We start from the raw sequence: 14,710 nt of genomic DNA on the forward strand, positions 1-14,710 counted from the left end.
GCGAAATGACTCTTAAAGAGAGTTTCAGCGCAACAGAGCACACATACCTTGTAATTTGTCCACTTGGGTGGTTTCCCCTTTAGACTTATTTGCCAAATTCTAGGGTGGAGAAGTCCAGTGGTGAACGTGTTCCTCCCAGCTTGACTTGATCTTCAAGACTGGCTGAGCCCAATTTCAGAGCGTACTGATGAGCCTAGACTATTGATAAGAAAGTCTCAAAAGAGGCAAGATAAAACTCAAAAGAGAATTTTATTACAATTTGTATGTTACAAATACCTAAGAAACTATTTTCTTTACAATGTTGTCAGATTTTTGGGCTTGTGTACAGTTTCACATAACCGAAACATTTGTGTTTTTCAGTTGTAGCCCCCGTAGACCCGGCCAAGTTGAGGCCCAGCTGTTTTCTGACCCACTAAGGTCAGAAGTTGCTGATCTTCTGCAGGAGGGTTTGGCGCCGCTCCTCGGGGCTAATGTTCTCGGCGATGGACTTTAAGAAGTGCTGCTCGTTTACCCTCTGGAGCAAGGAGCTGACAGAAGGGTTGGTCTTGCTCAGGGTTTCGTAGCAGGTGAGGATCTCCAAGGCCAAAACATACAGTGGTTCACACACCTCCTGGTGGAGCATGGCCATGATGTGCAGAACGTGACAGAACACCTGGGTGTAAAAGAACAGGGTTTCCTGGGTCAGGTCCTGCTCTTGTCCTTGGGCCCGAGGGCCAAGCGACTGTATCAACCGAACAGAGTCCAGGAGGCTGGTCAGGCTGTTGCAGAGGAGCTTGACCACATGGCTCCAGCCTTCCACAGGGAACCAGTTACGGCAACTCTGGCTGCAGAGAAACTGGAAAGCTCTCAGCAAGAGTACGGAGAGTTGGAGCTCCTGGGCAAAGGGCTTCAGGTTGAGCAGAGGGACAGACTGAATGTACTCCAGGCTGTAGGGCACATGCAGGAGCTGCGTCTCCAACAGTCTCCTGGTCAGCTGCTGAAGGCACTGCCACTCCTGGGGGCTGCACCACGGCATGACCTGCACCAGGGCCACCAGGAAGCCCTTGCTGAACAACGTGACCTCCTCAGGGTTGCCCACATCCACCACCAGCAGGGCGAGCATCTGCTCAGAGATGCCGCTGGAGATGGAGGAGCACTCCATCCAGGCCAGGAGGCCTGTGCCGGGCCCATACCTGGGGTGGGCCTGGCAGGTCCACTTGTCCTCAGAAAGCTTACAGATCTCAAAGAGCGTGGCTGGCACCTCACACTTGAAGTGGCCCTCAAAGAAGCTCTTCAGTCTCAGGCCCACAGTCCAGTCCAGCTGCTCCAGCTTCCGGTGGAGCCAGGACAGGGACTTGACCCAGGTGTCCGGGGAGAAGGTGTCGGCGTTAGCCGACACCACCTCACAGAGGAGCTCCAGGATGTGGATCACCAGGTCCTTCCCGTCCAGGGGGAGGCAGCGCTTCTCCTTGGGGAGCTGCCAGTATCTGCTGAAGCCATCCAGGAGCTGGCACAGGCTGAAGATGAGTGGGAACGGAGAGCAGGTCTGCAGCCAGTACTCCTCTAGACATGTGTTTGCTTCCAGAGTCTGGATGAAGATCCTCAGACTGAGGTCCACCTCTTTGACATCGAGCATCAGGAAAGGCAGGACGAATTCCTTTAGCACCTCATCTGGCTCAAGAAGAGCAGCAACTGGAATCCCTTGGGGCTTCACAGGACTCACCAGGCATCTCAGGAGCTCCAGAAACTGCTTCTCTTCCCTGGGTGTAGAGAACTTCATCCAGACTGTTTCTTTGAGGCAGGACACCACGAACGTGGTGGACGGATTTGGACCCTGCTCTTCCGCGAACCTGAGGGCGGGGAAGGCGGTGAGAATCTGAGCCAGGAACCCGTGGGTGCCAAGGTTGACCATGGCCATGCCGCACACTTTCTTCACCGTGCTCTCCGGGTGCAGGATGACTAGGCGGGCCACAGAAGCGATGGCCTTAGCCAAGCCCTGTTCAGAAGCGCTCTGCGCGAGCTGGTTAAAAGTCGTGTTGAGGTCTTCCTGAAACCCCTCCAAGTGACCCAACAACTTCTCAGAGAGGCCCTTGCGCCCCCAGGAGAGCAGGACGCCCGAGAGGACTTTATTTTTATCTGGCAGCGAGAGGTGTGCATGACACTCCAGGATCAAGTCGATGACCTGTTTGATCTGGGGTCCGGGGACAGCCCCGTCTGCCGCGCTTACGTCCACCACTGCTTCCAGCAGCTCTAACACCAGGCCGGGCTCCCGGAAGACAGCCCGGCTGCTGGCCAGGCAGGCCAGCCACTCATCCGAGAAGGCCCACTTCCTCTCAGAAGCGAAAATGTAGCACATTTCCAAGTGCCGGTCCATCTTCTGCTCGATGATGGCCATGGCGATGGAGGCAGTGATGTCCTTCTTGAAGCCCTTGTCCTTCAGCACCCCGTTCGTGTCCCTCAGGAAGTCCCCCACGCACTCCGCCAGCTCAGAGGCCACCTGCCTCTCTTCCTTGGGCAGGCTAGTGGTGTCCAGGTAGAGCTTCAGGTTCTGGCTGAAGGAGGTCAGGCTGTCGCACAGCCGGTAGCTGCCGTAGCGCGCCCCCTGGCTGCCGCTGAGCGTGGCCCGCAGCCCCTCCCGCCACTCCCGCAGCAGGCTGCGCAGGAACTCGAACCCCACGAGGATCGTCTCGCTCGGCAGCCTGGCCGCTGAGGTCAGGCTGATGTCCCTCTCTGCCTCCTTCACCTTCTCTGCCAGTGCCTGCTGGTGATACGGGTGCTGGGCGTCCGAGTTCCACACGGAGATCACCGTGGCCAGTCTGTCTAGATACACGGTGGCGGACACTTTCTGGGGGTCGTCCTCCACCAGTGCAAACACGGTCAGCATGTCAGCCAAGTTGGCCAAGGCGCAGCACTTCATCCCGGGGCACAGGATCCTGTCCTGGATTTGCTTCAGCCCAGCGAGCAGCATGGCCAGCAGAGGCATGGTAGGACACACGTCTGGGTCGGACTTAAACCTCTTTGGAGGGTGGGAGAACTCATCTGAAGAGGACAGGTACTTCAGGGCCATTGTCCGGAACTGAGAGAGCAGGGGGTCCTGCTGATTGCCCTTGTGCTTCATCATTTCCCACCAGACGTCGAGGAAGAAGGCCACATCCTTTGGAGAAGTGTCGATAGTCATGTGCTCCAAAAAGCGCTCTAGTTCTGCACGGCAGACAGCGGTGGGCAAGGCCATCAGGAGCTGGATAAAGAGTCTGGAAGCTTCCAGGGACTTAAGCAGCTCAAAGAGGACCGTGTGATTGACGGTGGGAATCATGTTGCCCACGGAGAAGAACGCATCTTCCTGCCACAGGGTTTCAGTGTCAGAAGGCGCGACAGGGTAGGGCTGCAGAGCCTTGGCCCAGATGATGATCAGAGCTTTCTTCTTCCAGGCGAAGGGCTGGGAGCAGGCCGTGGCAGAGGAGATCTCCCTCAGAGCCTCCACAATCGGCCGCCCGACATACTCCCAGTCAGACTTGGTCAATTCTGCCAGTGTTTTGGGGCGGAACAGCTGCTCGGCCAGCAAGAAGCCCCCATGCAGAACAGTCATTTCTTCACAGATGTTCAAAGGTCCTGCACAGACAGAAGTCCAATAGGATAGAATGTGGTGAAAAACGTTCAGAACAGCAAGCAGAGGTTAGAGGGAGAGGCAGCAGTCGGTCAGTGGGCTGACATTATTAGGGTTAGAGATGAAAAGGGTTCTGAATGAAATCAGTGGGAGAGGGGGAAGAAGGGATGGTTCTAGGACCCGCTGCAGAGCTGAAGTCAAAGGATTAACCTGAGGAATAAAAAAGGACTCCCAAGCTCTCTAGCCTGGAATTGGAAAGACAACGGGCACTACTGCAAACAGGGAACACGAGAGATGTGCTTGGAAGGAACGCTGACACGTTTTGGTCATTTGGAGTTTGAGGTAGAACATTGAGGTAGAAAGGTCCTCCAGCAATAGAAACACGGGGCTGAAGCTCAGGAGGAAAGTCAACCTTGAAATGTGGCTCAGGGAGGAGCCTGCCCAGAGGCAAGGCCCTCCAGCAAAGGACGGGCCAGCAGAAGATTTGGGGAAGAAGGGCTGGCTGAGAGAGAGAGAAAGAGAAAGCGCAAGGACGGTACCAAACTACAGCGGCCACCAAGTACATACTGCAGGACTTGACAATTGAGCTTCTAAGTAACGAAACAGACTAGGAAGGGCATGGACCGGGACTGTCTGCACAGCAGCACTCAGACAAGCCCTGCTTCTCTTTTTTCTCTTAAAGCCTTGTCTTGGAAACAGATTTCAAACGTTCTGCCTTTTGGGGAAACAGTTCAATTCCCACAGCTCTTTCCATCAAAGAGAATAAGCTACTAATAGTCCTGGTTCTTTAGTAGAAGCCAAGAAGTAGATGGAAAAAAATACTGTACTAGATTCAGAAAAGTCTTTCTTCAGTGAGCCCTGAGTTGACACAGACTTAGCAAGGAAGGCATCTTGGGATGTTTAATTAGACATGGGTTTAACTCCTAGCTCAGCCATTTAAAAGTGGTGTGATCTTGGACAGATTACTTATCTGAATTTCCGTTCTGCATATGTGGGGAGAATACAGACTTCACATTAGGACCGTGAGGATCAACTAATACATATAGTCAAGCCCTTGGCATTGGGTCCACACCCACTGTTGGCTCCCAATCCCATCTTCCAGGGCTGCTGAGGGTTAAGTAAGATATAACAATTAAGAATCAGGCTACAAAGAGCCTAAACGCTCGATAAACCCTGGTTCTCCCAAACCTTTCCACTGTTGCCAGGACCACAATCTTGTCCCTATTCTTTGCCTCCTCCAGCTCAGAAACAGGACATAAGTCTTTCTTAGGTATATTTCCTTTGGCCCAGAAACTAAATAATCGTACAAACATTGCTCACTCTTCAATGTTCCTGACTCCTCTCCCCTTTCCCAGGGCCCCTTCCCTCAGTCCCTCAGGCCCCCAAGAACACAGCTTCCCCATTTTCATGGGTCAGGAGACTATCCTGCCCCTTCCATCGGGAACAGCACTCCTGTGCAACCCACTGGTGAAGGCAATCCATCTTGGTGCCCAGTGGCTGAGGCAGACTCCCAGAAAGAGCCAGGTTGCTGAGAGGTCTCCCTGGGGGTTCTGGCCCTTCTTTCTGGTTCAGGCTGCTCTCCCAGGGCCCCCCAAAGGCTCCCTTCTGACTCTGTAAATTTAATTTTATTGCTCTACCCGCTCAGCTGAGATGTTTGGCCCCCGAGACCCACCTTCCAGAGACAGTAAGTATATACTCATGCCACTTGAAGGAGTAAGTCCCAGAAGCAGTTAATGGCTGGGCGAATCCCAAGTGTTTTATCACGAACGGTTAACTGGCGCTTGTGAGGGCCCACTCCTTATGTTTAAGCACTTACTCTGTACCAGGCACTGTGCTAGTTGGTATGCATATCTTTTCATCGTCAGGTCAACCTTTTGAGGACCATTCCTGTTTTACAGATGGAAACATTAAGACTCAAACAATTTGCTCAGGTTGTCGGAACTGCAGAGCGGTGGGCTGGGACAGAGATCACCACAGCTGCAGGGCTCCAAACTCTTCCAACTCTACCCTTCCACCACGGAAGAGCTGGCTGGGGACAGGGACCAGAACATTTCTCAACAGCCTACTAATACTGGCACATCTTGGGGAGCCTCACCCCAGCTGTCCCAGAACAGCCTCTTGGTCTTATGCCCTTAAGAGCACATCCAGCGGTGGGGGAGGCTGGGCAAGAAGCCGCCGATTTATACCAGCTCTCCCCTCCCTTCTCCCAGACCTGGCATCTGGAGAATCAAGACGCACGTGCCACCTCGGCTGCTGCAACCCGTGCCCACAACTGCTGGTCTGAAGAACGCTAGTCCTACGCAAGGCACCGGATTCGACGCTGTACACACGTGATCTCAGTGAAAACTCCCCCAAACTCTGTGAGGCTGATACGGTATCATCATCCCCGTTTATCCACGAGGACCTCAAGAGCGTCAGACGCTTGCTCAAGAACTCAGTAGACGTTCAATAAATGAGATCGTTGAGGATACGGGATTCCCCGGGGCGCCGCCGGAGCCCGGCCTTTTCCAAAGCACGTGCCCGAACCTGTCCACTCTCGCGAACGCTAACTTCACAACCGCTGGCCCCTCCACGTGGAAAGGGGACTGGAGCCGGCAAGAGGCGAGCGGAAGAGCGGCGGGCTAGAGCCCGGCCCCCCGACCCCCGGTCTGCAGGACACCCCCGCCCTCCCAATCCCCTCCCCGGCCCGGAGGTCTCCCTCAGCCCGGGCCCGCTCAGCACTGCCTGGTCGTCGGTTGCGGAACGCGGCCCACGCGGGTCCAGGGGAACCAAACACCCACCTAGATCCATGGCGGCGACGCTGGCTGCGGCGCGAGTCGCCCCTCCCCCGCCAGGCCGCGAGGGCGGCGCAAGCGTCACGGCACAATGGGCGGCCCCGGGGGGCGGGACAATGGGCGGCGCCTCGGCCCCCGCCCGCAGTCTCAGCTCGGGCTCTGCGCGGACCCCAGCATAGCTCCGCCGCTCCGCGCGCACGCGCGGTCCCACCAAAGCGCCCGCGGCGTCGGGACCGCAAGGCCCACAGCTCCCCCTATCGGCCCGAGGCCTGCAACTAGGCAACAGGCAGGTACCCGCGCCTCCATCCCACGGCGTGCCCCCCCCCCCCCCCCCCCCCGGCCCCCCCCCCCCCCCCCCCCCCCCCCCCCCCCCCCCCCCCCCCCCCCCTGCCCCCCCCTCCCTCTCCCCGGGGCCCGGCCCCCAAACGACCGCCCCCTCCCAGCCCAAGCTCCGCTCGGCCGCGCGTCTCTGCAGTTCCCTGCTTCCTGGGCCCCAGTCTGTCCTGCCTATAGCTCCGTCCCTGGCCCCGCATTCTCCCGCACCCAGTAATCCCCGGATTCCTCACACCCCCGCCACAGTTCACCCTCACTGAATGCCCCTACCCAGGCTGCCTACTAACCCGCATGGACTCACCACTCCCTGAGAGGATTCCTCCCCCGCAGCGGGTCTCTTCCCATCAACTCTTAACATAGATTCAGTGGCCGACGGGGAGTCCTCCTGGAAACTCTCCGACTCACAAGGACATTGTGGGACAGGTGAGATGGGCCTAAAGTCATATTAAGGAGCACTAAATGTCCCTGGCTTTGCTAATTCCACTCAGACGTCAGACAAACATGGATTTCATACTAACTTTACAGGCTAACCTAGGAGAACTCCACAACACAGCCATTCTAAATCTCTCTGGATTTAAACCCAAGAGATATTTGAACTTCAATTTAATATGCTCGGACCACAACCCCTCAAGTCGAAAAATAAAATGACTACTCTGAAAACACAACTCTGGAGAAACTGAGGAACTTCCCAACTTCATCTGTTTAAAAACACCACCTTGGGGCTTCCCTGGTGGCGCAGTGGTTGAGAGACCCCCTGCCAATGCAGGGGACACGGGTTCGTGCCCCGGTCCGGGAAGATCCCACATGCCGCGGAGCGGCTGGGCCCGTGAGCCATGGCCGCTGAGCCTGCGCGTCTGGAGCCTGTGCTCCGCAACGGGAGAGGCCACAACAGTGAGAGGCCCGCGTACCGCAAACAAAACAAAACAAAACAAAAACACCAGCTTGGGCAAAACTATCTTTAAACCTTGTTTTGTAGCTGATTATACCATTCCCAGAGATGGGAAAGTAGTAACTTTTGGTTTAAAATTACTAGCTGCCCTGTGCAGAGGTAAACTTTTGGATTGCTTGATAAAAGGCCAAAGTGGTACAGTAAATGGTTTTAGGATGAATAAAATATTAAAGACTGCAACAAAGGAAAAATGACAGGCAATGAGAGAAATAAAAGGAGGCTGATATCATGAAGCTAAAATGTCCCAGGTAGATAAACAGCATTCAGTTCTCTCATGCATAGCTGTACATTTAAGAGAAAAAATTGGGGGTATGTTACAACATAAGATAAACAGATAAAGAGGAATCTGGCATGTGTTTAGTACTTACATAAACCACTTATTTTACTATAACAAACTTAGAAGGCCACATCAGGGACTCCCCTGGAGGTCCAGTGGTTAAGACTCTGCCTTGCAATGCAGGGGGTGCGTGTTCGATCCCCGGTGAGGGAACTGAGATCCCACATGCTGTGCAGCGCAGCCAAAGAAAGAGAAAGGCCACATCACAACAGCCTAATACACTGGGAGAAGCATAGTTTCTTTTCAGGAGAACAGTACTACCAGAGATAAACATCAAGAATTAATAATCTAATTATTAATTCATTAGAAAATCTGAGAATTAACAAATCATAGTCTAAAGAAGACAGAGGCATTTACTTGATTATTCAAAATTCATATAATAATTTCCCCATGCATAGAAAAAAAAAAGTGAACCAACTGTTGACAGGAGGAACATAGCTTGATTTGCTTTGAAACTCACAATTGCTTCCCTAAGATAGAGAATTTAAGTGGAATGAAAAGTGCTGTGGAGCTGGGAAATAATTGTTTCCTCTCAGTGAAGGTAAGATAGCCCTATCAGAAGGTGAGCTGAAACTCACTCTGAAATTTCCATACCCTACCCTGCCAGCAAGGGAGAACAGCAGAGGCTATGATTTACAAGTAATTTCATGTATATTGTACAGGAACTGGTATCTTCTGAGTCAATCCTTTCCAGTCTCATCAGTTTCTTCCCTATAGTTTGAACCTGGCAACCACTTTAAATAATGAGTCTTACAGGTTAGTTGTAACAGCTTGATTTCAGAAGCATAATTTCAAAAAACATTTCATAATAACTATGCCCAACTTAATTCTATTTCCAGTGATTAAAATTAATTTGTTCTGCAGAATCAAATAGAAAACAAGAAAATATTTTTTTTAAGTTTTTCATGCTGAAGAGATCATCTAATCCATCACTAAGAAATCTAACATGGTCTCTTCTTACAAGGATTAAAAGAAAAAAAAAATATATATATATATAGAGGGAGAGAGAGAAACTAGCACAGAGCCAGGCGTGTAGTAACATTAACACATTAGATCCTTTTGTCTGTTTTCTCTGGCTACTCAAAAATTTAAAGCAAAGAATGTGGGAACGTTAACCAAGTCTTTCGGTTCAAGGCACAAAATTTCTTTAAAAGTTTTTATCGGTCAAGGCCTGCCAGAGTAAGACATTAGAATAGCATACTGTCACCAGGTACTGGAAGTACTCCTGCTGTAAGCAATTGATTTGGGTTTATTTGTTCTCATTAAATCTACATACTTATCAAAATTCCCTCCATTCCCAACCAAAGGTCCTGTTCAATACAGCTGTCCCAGACTGCAGAAGAATTTATTACTAATCTAATACAGTTACACACAAAATGTACCCTTCCAGGGATGGCACAGATGACAGCAAGAGTTCTCCTCTAAATGGACTGATAATGATAGGATTTTCTCTCTAAAATATATCAGAGCTCTCAAAGATTGAAATACACAAATCTTCACCACCCAGCCTCTCTGCCTATACAGGAAACCACCAAGTTGTGAGAACATTTGTCACATAATGCACACATCAGGCCTCACAGGTGTTCGACAGGAATCACTAATGCTTGTTCCACATGATGTCTTCGGTTAACCTGAAGCCTTTGGTTTATTTTGTGCAGCAAACCATTCATCACTTTTATCTTCTGCCATTGCCTATAGAAACAGAATTGGAATATTTATTTATTCTCAGTCCATAAAATAAAACATATAGTCTACTTCGTACCTCACTGCACTGCCCACAATCAAGAAATTAACAATTAAAAGATGTTCAGGGACTTCTATGGTGGCACAGTGGTTAAGAATCCGCCTGCTAACGCAGGGAACATGGGTTCGAGCCCTGGCCCGGGAAGATCCCACATGCCACTGAGCAAATAAGCCCATGCGCTACAACTAATGAGCCTGCCCTCTAGAGCCTACAGCTACTGAAGCCTGCGTGCCTAGAGTCTGTGCTCTGCAACAAGAGAAGCCACCGCAATGAGAAGCCTGCGCACCGCAATGAAGAGTAGCCCCCGCTCACTGCAACTAGAGAAAGCCCGTGCACAGCAACGAAGACCCAATGCAGCCAAAAAATAAATTAATTAACTAAAAAAAGAAAAAATGTTCATTCAGTATAGATTCTTGTGTTTACTTTGACAGAGGATGCTGATGGGTATCAAGCCATCGCTTGTTAGTTCTCATTTTGCAGAGTAAAGGGCAGAGCCTGCAGCCGGAAAGTGTGGCTGACGCTGCCTAGAGAGCAGGCCAAGCACACCCGGCTGCGGGCTCTTTGGAACAGAAAGTGCTGTCACTCTCAGAGTCTGGGTGGGCTCTCAAGAATCTTTAGTGCTCAGGGGACTCAGTCTAATGAGACCAAATGTGAAAAGCTATTTTGACGTCTTAGCAATGAGCCTGGAATGATTTCCTTTTTCCACGCCTCCTCCCACACCATTCCGCTGATGTTGGTACTGTTTGGTTTGGAACCTCTTAATTAAAAAAGAAGCCTTGTTAATAATAATGTTTTGGTTCCACCAGAGTCCTTTTATCCTATCATTCCATGAGGTTGAGGTCATAGAAAGAGGCTTGTGGGCGGGGAGGACGGGGGAGCCCAGCTTAAACTGAAGTCTCTTTTTAAAAAATCTTATTTATTTATTTACTTATTTAGGCTGCTCTGGGTCTTCATTGCTGCGCAGGGGCTTTCTCTAGTTGTGGCGAGCGGGGGCTACTCTTCGTTGCGGTGCGCGGGCTTCTCATTGCGGTAGCTTCTCTTGTTGCGGAGCACGAGCTCTATGCACATGGGCTTCAGTAGTTGTGGCTTCAGTAGTTGTGGTGCGTGGGCTCAGTAGTTGTGGCTTGTGGGCTCCAGAGCGCAGGCTCAGTAGTTGTGGTGCACGGGCTTAGTTGCTCCCTGGCATGTGGGATCTTCCCTGACCAGGGGTCGAACCCGTGTCCCCTGCATTGGCAGGCAGATTCTTAACCACTGCGCCACCAGGGAAGTCCCAGAACTGAATACAAGCAAGCATATGCAAATTCGCTGTTTGGTAGGGAAATACATTCAAGTACAGAATTACAGTCAGGCCTCCGTATCCGTGGGTTCTGTATCTGCACATACAGAGGGCTGACTATGCACCTTGAGCCTCCTCGGATTTTGGTATTCACGGTGGGTCCTTGAACCAAACCCCCACCCAGATACTGAGGGACAACTGCACCTTTAAAAACACCAGGATTCATTTTGAGGTAGGTATTATGCTGGGTTCAGGTGTGGCAGCAGAGACGTAGTCTGAGGCTTTGAGGAGCACATAAAATAGCTGAGGATTCAGATATGGAAACAACTATTTTGCATGAGGGTGTATGTGCTGTCTTGCGGTATTTGCTGTAAAAGGCCCACAAAGTGATATCAGACCAAAAGAAAAGGAGTAACTAACTGGTTGGAGAAACAGTGAAACATCACTCATCTATCTCAGCAGGAAGTCAAAAGATGTCTGCAACTGAAAATGAAGAAACAGTGAAGCTGAAAGTGGCTGCCATGGGTGGTAGGACCCAGAGATGGGGCAAGCCATCATTGCATTTATATAAAATCTTAGTACTATTTGATTTTTTATTTTGATGAAAGTAAAATGTATTTGAAAATCAAAAATATGCAAAACAAGACCAAAAAAACCCCACAGAGACACAGAAGTTTCTGTCTTTTAGGAGCCATTAAAAGTGGGGAGAAAGAACAAACTGGTGTGAAAAACCCAAGAAAGCTTCTGAGTTTTGAAGGATGAGTTGAAAAAGAGGGGAGGGGAAAAAAAAACAACCCTTGGGTGGAGGCAAGAAGATATATCTTGTTTAATACAAACAGCTCACTGGGACTGGAATGGGGGTGAGTCAGGGAGGAGAGGCAGCATAGCAGATCATTGCCAGACATGTCACGTGCTCTGTCAGAGTTTGGGACTTATTTTGGAGGCAACAAAGAGCCATTAGAAGATTAAAACCGTTTTTTTGTTTATTTTTTTAATATAAATTTATTTATTTATTTATTTTTGGCTGCGTTGGGTCTTCATTGCTGCGCTTGGGCTTTCTCTAGTTGTGGCGAGTGGGGGCTACACTTTGTTGTGGTGCGTGGGCTTCTCATTGCAGTGCCTTCTCCTGTTGCGGAACACAGGCTCTGGGGGCATAGGCTTCAGTAGTTGTGGCACGTGGGCTCAGTAGTTGTGGCTTGCGGGCTCTAGAGCACAGGCTCAGTAGTTGTGGCGCACGGGCTTAGTTGCTCTGCGGCATGTGGGATCTTCCCGGAACTGGGCTCGAACCCGTGTCCCCTGCATTGGCAGGCGGATTCTTAACCACCAAGCCACCAGAGAAGCCCCTAAACTGTTTTTTAAATTACTGGATTGATGCTTTAGAGAGCTAGTGCTGGCAACAAGGATTGACTGGAAGGTGGGAGGAGGCTTTTGCAGTATTGCAGGTGAAAATGAGAGCCTTTTCAAAAGGGAAGTAGATAGACAAAGGATTTCAGAGGTAGAACTCACAGTTCTGGGTGACTAATTGCTAATAGAATGTAGGGGTGAGTAGAAACAGTATTCATAAATGGCTCTGTTTATAAATCTAAAACTATGCTAAAATAAAAAGCATATTCAATGTTAAAAGAAAAACTGGCTCTGAGGATTCTAGCTTAAACAATTGTGATAACAGATATATAGTGCTATTCGGGGGCGGGAGCAGAGTATAGAAGAGGAAAAAACAACTTGCTTTGAAACCTGAAAGACCTCTGTTTGAGCCCTTGCCTGCCACTTACTGAATGTATAGTATTGGGTGACTTACTCTTTTGAGCCTCAGTTTCTTCATCTGAAAAGGGAATGCTATCCACCTTGTAGATTATGGTAAGAGTTGCAGAATATACATAAGGCACTTAAGAACATGTCAATATAGGAGATGCTTAATAAATAGTAATTTTTATTTTTCTATTATATTAATGAAGACTGGATTTGAAGTAAGACAAATTAAGTTATAGGCATGTGGAGTTGAAATGTCCATGGTCTATCCAGGTAAAAAGTTTCTTTGGCTATAACACTAGTCTGACAAAAAAAAGCATTAAGCATAAAAGAAAAAGTTGATAAATTGGACTTAGAGAAATGTCTGTTCTTCAAAAGCCTATATTAAGGGCTTCTCTGGTGGCGCAGTGGTTGAGAATCCGCCTGCCGATGCAGGGGACACGGGTTTGAGCCCTGGTCTGGGAAGATCCCACATGCCGTGGAGCGGCTGGGCCCGTGAGCCATGGCCGCTGAGCCTGCGCGTCCAGAGCTTGTGCTCCGCAACGGGAGAGGCCACAGCAGTGAGAGGCCCGCATACCGCAAAAAAAAAAAAAAAAAAAAAAAAATCCTATATTAAGGAAATAGTCAAGCCATTGAATGGGGAAAGTACTTGCATTTGCAGATTATCTAACAAATGCCTCGTATCCAGAACTCCAACACAACAACAAGAAAGAGAAAAACAGTCAAAAAATTTTAAAACAGGAATTTAAATGGGCCTTGAAAAATAAGCAAATATTCAAATGAGAGAAGGGACATTCTAGGAGAATAAAATAATGTGAGCAAAGACACAGTGAAAATAAATTTATATTTAGAGGTTAGAGAATGGCTAAAATGTGAAATAGATCAGTGGTGTGTCTTCCAATTAGTTTGTCATGAAACTCAATGGATCAGATAAATTATTCTGTATTGATATAGTCCAATTATATTAAAGCTAAATAAAAAATATATAGGGCAGTAAAGAAACAAAAAAACTACACAGGGCAAACCAACTGTATAAAACCATTTTTTAGGTGGTCAGGGAAATTTTAATAAGAAATGGATTTTAGGTGACATTTACGATATACTGTTGGGAGTTCCCTGGTGGTGCAGTGGTTAAGAATCCGCCTGCTAACAAAAAGAATAAAATACCTAGGAACAGACCTACCTAAGGAGACAAAAGACCTGTATGCAGAAAACTATAAGACACTGATGAAAGAAATTAAAGATGATACAAACAGATGGAGATATACCATGTTCTTGGATTGGAAGAATCAACATTGTGAAAATAGACTATACTACTCAAAGCAATCTACAGATTCAATGCAATCCCTATCAAACTACCAATGGCATTTTTCACAGAGCTAGAACAAAAAATTTCACAATTTGCATGGAAACACAAAAGACCCTGAATAGCCAAAGCAATCTTGAGAAAGAAAAAAAGAGCTGGAGGAATCAGGCTCCCTGACTTCAGACTATACTACAAAGATACAGTAAACAAGACAATATGGTACTGGCACAGGAACAGAAATATAGATCAATGGAACAGGATAGAAAGCCCAGAGACAAACCCATGCACATCTGGAGACCTTATCTTTGATAAAGGAGGCAAGAATATACAATGGAGAAAAGACACCTCTTCAATAAGTGGTGCTGCGAAAACTGGACAACTACATGTAAAAGAATGAAATTAGAACACTCCCTAACACCATACACAAAAATAAACTCAAAATGGATTAAAGACCTAAATGTAAGGCCAGACACTATAAAACTCTTAGAGGAAAACATAGGCAGAACACTCTATGACATAAATCACAGCAAGATCCTTTTTGACCCACCTCCTAGAGAAATGGAAATAAAAACAAAAATAAACAAATGGGACCTAATGAAACCTAAAAGCTTTTGCACAGCAAAGGAAACCATAAACAAGACAAAAAGGCAACCCTCAGA

The 14,710-nt window shown here is 48.7% G+C and overlaps 2 protein-coding genes across 2 annotated transcripts in view; both read right to left on the minus strand.

Moving 5' to 3' along the window:
- Positions 1-230: 230 nt before the first annotated feature.
- GEMIN4 (gem nuclear organelle associated protein 4) lies at positions 231-6,697 on the minus strand. The gene is made up of 2 exons (XM_007123558.3): positions 6,364-6,697; positions 231-3,588 (listed from the first exon to the last, which is right to left on the minus strand). Exons 1-2 carry the CDS (start codon positions 6,371-6,373, stop codon positions 419-421), a joined length of 3,180 nt encoding a protein of 1,059 aa, XP_007123620.1. The 5' UTR covers positions 6,374-6,697; the 3' UTR covers positions 231-418.
- A 1,631-nt stretch (positions 6,698-8,328) lies between these two features.
- GLOD4 (glyoxalase domain containing 4) overlaps positions 8,329-14,710 on the minus strand; it is a 23,523-nt gene continuing 17,141 nt past the window's right edge. The window contains exon 9 of the mRNA XM_007123557.4: positions 8,329-9,668. Within this exon, the coding sequence (XP_007123619.1) occupies positions 9,603-9,668 (66 nt within the window). The 3' untranslated portion in view covers positions 8,329-9,602. The remainder of the gene's footprint in view (positions 9,669-14,710) is intronic.

The sequence above is a fragment of the Physeter macrocephalus genome, unplaced genomic scaffold (assembly GCF_002837175.3).
Source record: "Physeter macrocephalus isolate SW-GA unplaced genomic scaffold, ASM283717v5 random_77, whole genome shotgun sequence".
In the NCBI taxonomy this organism is placed as follows: Eukaryota; Metazoa; Chordata; class Mammalia; order Artiodactyla; family Physeteridae; genus Physeter; species Physeter macrocephalus.